Source organism: Plutella xylostella, chromosome 17, assembly GCF_932276165.1.
Source record: "Plutella xylostella chromosome 17, ilPluXylo3.1, whole genome shotgun sequence".
Taxonomy (NCBI): Eukaryota; Metazoa; Arthropoda; class Insecta; order Lepidoptera; family Plutellidae; genus Plutella; species Plutella xylostella.
Window position 1 is genome coordinate 7,725,795 of NC_063997.1, and position 5,857 is coordinate 7,731,651.

Genomic DNA, 5,857 nt, shown 5'->3' on the forward strand with positions numbered 1-5,857 from the left:
GCTTTTTTAGACTTTGTATTACCTTTGTATTGCCTCAGAAAATCTCAACACTAAAAGTAGCTTAACTTTTGAATTGCTAAGCTGATTTTGATAAAATATGGCTTAGAACACTCGGGGTAACATAACTTATGACTCAAAATAACAAATCTAAAATAGGTTCAACCATTTGGGAGCTACGCTACAGACGGATACACACAAAGACACACAGGTACACTTCTATTTATCGTCGGATGTTAACCTCCAGAGACCCAGCAGAGACCTCATACGATGACATAATGTGGAGACCCACGACAGGGTTCAGACAAAGTTAAGTTTGCAGCCGCCGAAAACTGAAAGTTGTGAAATAGGTCTCTGGGTCTCAGGAGGACACTCACCATTAGGCTTCTGCGGGTCGATCTGCGCGTGCAGGATGGACAGGCCGGGCACGACGATCGCGGGGAGGGTGCGCGAGCGCAGCAGCGGGGGGGGCGCCCGCCGCGCGCCGCCGCCCATCGTCTCCGCCGCCGCCGCCGCCGCTGCCACCGCCGCACTGGGGAACGAAAATAAAACAAATGAAGGACTATGAAGCCGAATGATGATGTCGCTGCCACTACCGCCCTGGTGGAAGAGAAAAAACAAATGAAGGACTAGAGACGAGTAGACCGATTGACGATGTTGATGAGTATGACATTATTATTATGTTATTATTGGTACACCCCTACACCGCCCTCGTATTTGTCACTTTCTTTCCGCAATATATAAGGTTGCCTGTAAGAGATCCCTCTTAGCGATAAGGCCGCCTTTTGCACATTAGTTCTAGTCTATAAGTATGTTTCTTGTATGTCTGATTTATGTGGTATTCAATAAAGCAATATTCTATTCTATTCTATGAGTAGACCGAATAGTGTAGTAGTGACTGCTATGCCGAAGGTCCCGGGTTCGATTCCCGGCTGAGGCAGATATTTGTGCGCGGGTCTTGGGTGTTAATATGTACTTATATAATATTCTATTCTATTCTCTGTGGGGTGTAAGTACCTGCACCTGGCTCTCTAGGGTGGAAGCTTTGTGCATATCACCAAGGTCTAAGCTTGGACCATTTCCCATCACGCTGGTCCACTGCGGGTTGGCGGGTTCACATGTCTAGATATGCTAAATCTAGGTATGCAGGTGCCTCACGATGTTTTCTTCACCGTAAGAGCGTTATACATTGTACTTACATTCAAAAACACATGCTAAGAATAATGACATTTACAGTTAGATGCATCTTTATTTCATGTTGACCACATTTAATTACCATCATTAATAAAAGTGGTAGAAATCGAAAAGATCTCTCCCTGTTTGTAGAGGCCTAAAAGTAGCGTGTTGGTGAAAATCTAATACAAGTTTTGGTAGACACAAGATACTTTATACTCGTACTTACAGAATCGGTTAAAGCCAAATAACTAATAACCAATTTTAATAGGGGAGACCGGGGACAAAAGTAACAGTTTGTAGATTCTGTCTGATTTCTCGTAATTAATAACATTTACGATAAAATAAATATAGTCACATAAAACTTTCGTATATAGTCTACAAATATCCATTATTACTTTACTTAATACATCTCGAATTTTAGCATTTCTAAAGCCTCAAAAAAAAAAGGGAAATCGTTACTTTCGACCCCATGGTCAGGACGAAAGTAACAAGGCATGGGTCGAAAGTAACGACTCATAAATTCTGCCTAATGTTATAAATACGATTCAAAAGAAAGAACAAAAAAAACAATCAAATTATTTAGTTAAGAAAACTTCTTAAAAAACTAGTGAAACTAAAAAAAACTTATGACTTATTGACAAAACTAAAAAAAAACTTCTTAACATAAACTGTAAATGAGATCCATCATTTAAATTGACTAACTGATAAGAAGTTGTTTTATTTGTGCCATAATATGCAATATTATGACTAAATATCTAATCAAAACAACAAAAAATAAAAATTTATAATGTGACATGGTAAACTTACGTAAGTAATTCGTTACTTTTGTCCTGCCGCGAGCTGTTACTTTTGTACCCATCCCCATTTTTGAAATATCAGGCGACATAACTTTAAAACAGCACGTGTTATTCGAAAACAATTTATGACATGCTACAGACAATCTTATAATGAATCAATGATCAAATAGTCATATGGTTCTTGGCATCTTAATTCTACGTAAACACTAAATGAATAAACACCAAAAAACTAACTTTGGGTGTGTAAAATCACGAAATGCCCACTAAAACAACCTTGCACCGCGGCACGGTCGCGGAAAATGATATCATGCGTGGGGGGCATCGCATGCTGACTACCAGCTGTCGCTTGGGACGTTAAGGCTATTGGGGAAGTCCACAGAGTCTTTGTTACTTTCTACCCGCTGTTACTTTTGTCCCCGGTCTCCCCTACGTTTGAAATCTTTCTAATTAGATTCGTCCCAGCGTCTCGGTGAATATACTTTAATAAAATATAACTTGGTGGACTAATCTGTTACTGATACTGATAACGTACGAGCCTTAATCCAAACATAGCATGAGTCAGCAATATTTTAGCAAGTAAAACCTTACTACCTTATCAAGATTGTAATTAAGCCATCGGACATATTAAATTATTTTTTGCAAGCTTGCAGACTTTGTAATCATTTTGTTATAGGCACATATACTACATTCCTATTATAGAAATACAGGACGGTACACTCCGTATTCATAGAGCCTACCAATACCAAGCTTTTGTAAAAGCTTTCAAAAAGCAGGGTCGAATGATCGAAGGTGTCGACTCTTTTCAAGTGGCAGTCAACACATTCATGTAATATTACGTTGAGGATTTATAAAACTATACTTATTTCAAAACGTGTTACTACAGTGAGGTCTATGAATACTTGGGTTACTTTATACATCTGAGTCCAGCCCATCTCTGTCATAAATCTGTTCTAGGCACGGGCTCAGTGTTATTATCTCCGCTGCGGTGCGACTATAAAAAGCCACAATCGTGTGATGGGGAGATTTGCTAGATTTTACGATTGCCGCTTTATTGTTGGTCAGCCAGTTTATCAGTGAAAACAGAAGGGTTTTTATGATGTTGGAGTTTTATACTGTTTGGGTTTTGGTGGTAGAGAGGTGAAGTTCTGGAATTAAATGAACGGGCAAAACCTGTTTGAAATTTATTGTGTAGTTCAAAACATACACTAATATTATCTAGATTCTTTTAAATAATTAAAGATCATTCAGGTCCATCAGTTGGTGCCACAGAACTGACTTTATCGGTTGCATTCTCTCCTCCATCAGTATTATTTTCAGTTAATTTCAGTGGATCATTATCATCACTTGACACAGTTGTAGAATTAGCACTATCCATAACGACAGTTGTGTCTGTTGTATTATTTATTGTAGCTTCAGTGTTCAGATCCTCTGTTTTTTCATGATGGAGAACTGTTTCATTCAGATTTTTGTCTTCTTTGTCTACATCGATATGTTCCATAGCCCTGCGAGCGACTTGAGTTACTCCTTGCCCTTCAGAAAGCTCGGATTTAGATTCAGTACTCGGACCTTTGCATCGCTTAGAACCTAAAATATAATCGAAACAAAATCACATCTGCACCAATACACATACATCAATAACTTTAGCCGCCTATTATAGTCCAAATTCGGCGGTGTGCGTAAGACCTATACCTATATTGCCATCGTTCGAACATACCCAACCCATGACCCAAGACAACAATAATTATGATAATAAATAAATAATGTTCGAATGTACGTCGGAATTTTTTTTATCTATCTAAAACTTATAAAATGAATAGCATTAAAATGTAATTAATAAGAAGCTCACCAGAAAACAAATCGTGTAAACCCGGTATGTATAAGTTGTTATTTGGCATTCCCATTTCTAGATACGTTTTCCCAACGTTTGATACACCCGACGATTCTAAACGCAAATTATCTTTACCTACAAAAACAAACAATAATTATTTAGTAAACCATCGTATCATCAATATACCAAATCATCACAAACAATTGAAATTGACTGTCAAATGTTTTGCAAACAAAACACATATTATTTTTTTAAGTGTAGAAAATACCTTGATATTATAAAAAATACCGTTGCTAAAATATACATTTAGATAGTTTAAAGCTTATTTTTCCTAGCTTTAGAATCGTTCACAAATGAATATTCCGTGTTATTAATAGCGTACTTCTAAAGTTCATTACCGTTTCGCCCTAATTTAAGTAAAAGGTCGATATCTCCTACGGCGTTAATTCCATTAGCCTTTATCTTCATGTCTACGTCGTCGGGCATGGGGTCGCACCTGGCCGGGTCAACGACCTTGTCCTCTAATCGCCTCTTCTTCTTGTTCTCACTTGCTTCCTTCAGCTTTTTCTCTAACTGAAAAACACGCAATTCGCAATTCATCGACTTCAAACGCAGAGTTGAGGGTTCAGCGCGACGCGTGCCTAATTTCGCTACTTATATTTGGAGAAACTCGGTAAGATGAAAGGAAAAATAATTTAATTACTCATTTTTAAATGTGAATTGAGTAAGGAAATAATGAAACGTTTTCAGTTACAAAAGTTACTAATTATTTTCTCCCGAAATAGACGTTATTTAGGCAGTCTCTGAATTAATAAAATTAATCAATATCAATCATTCTTTGAATAATTTAACCGCAGTTAATTAGACGGCGAAACCGCAACCGTGTAAACAAGCGCAAATTGAATCACTATTTGATTTGAATTAAGAAAATCAAGAATTAGAGATCGGGTGGTCAGGCGCATATATTTACTTAAAAATGACTATCAAGCACTATTGATTCATAAACATAAAAAATCCGATACCTATTTTTTTTTAAGTCGCCATTTCAGTGTCCCACTGCTGGGCAAAGGCCTCCCCATGTTTACTCCACACGTCTCTGTTGTCGACCACCTGACGCCAATCCGGCAAAAATCTGTCCAGGTCGTCCCGCCATCTCCGTCTAGGTCTACCTGGGCGCCTGCGTCCGTCGCTAGGCACCCACTCGATACTTATTTACCTACAGAATATTATTTATTATGGTATATTATACAATTTGGCATTTACCATGTCTAAGAGAGCGTCCTTCTGTTGCAGTACGGCTTCCTTTACGGCACCATCTAGGGCTCTCTTTTGTGGATCTAGCTCTGGTTTGGTCTGACCAACGTCCACCCCATCTTTAGGCTTTACATGGGGAAACCACGTCATACATACCTGAGGACAGTACATGAGTACAGGTATAACATGTGAGCTGACAGTGACTAAGTCTGGTCAGTTTAGATGGAAAGCGAAAAATGTAATTGATGAAAAGATAGATAGATAGATAGAATATTCTTATTTGTACACACACAGAAAATAGTTGCATAAAATACACTCCCAACTCTCCCGAGCAATGAAAAAGTCGCATTAAAAAGTTAAAAGTTCCGAATAGCCTGCAATGGTAATTTTCATTGCTCGCGAATGTATTCACGGTGGATACATTCGCACCGCTCCACCTATATCGAAGTGGCAGGTAGGTGTTTGTGATGATAGAGCGTGGTAGCGTACAAGGGTCTCCACCCAGAATTTCAGTGGAAGGTGAACTGTGGTGGATGATTAATAAATGGCTAATGGATGGCTAGACAGTCAACTGAAATACATATATTGCTGTTTATAACAAAACTCTATGTGTGGTGTGGTGTCTATTAAATCGAAAACATACTTTTCAAAATACTCACTCACTCGAGGAGTGTTCTTTTAAAATGCATAAGTAGAGCCTCAATAATTTACAAAACAAGACACTTTTACGACTGTAAGCCCGTAAAAGGTTCCTTTACACGGACGGAAGCAAAAAGTATGTCGAGCAGTAATTTTATATTAGCGC

General features: G+C 38.3%; 1 protein-coding gene across 1 annotated transcript; it reads right to left on the reverse strand.

Annotated features, from left to right (window-relative positions):
• Nucleotides 1-3,817: 3,817 nt before the first annotated feature.
• Nucleotides 3,818-5,454, reverse strand: LOC105388966. Its single transcript, XM_048626981.1, has 2 exons — nt 5,062-5,454; nt 3,818-4,371 (listed from the first exon to the last, which is right to left on the reverse strand). The coding sequence occupies exons 1-2, from the start codon at nt 5,221-5,223 to the stop codon at nt 4,183-4,185; spliced, it is 351 nt and encodes a 116-aa protein (XP_048482938.1). The 5' UTR covers nt 5,224-5,454; the 3' UTR covers nt 3,818-4,182.
• Between the last annotated feature and the right edge of the window lie 403 nt (nt 5,455-5,857).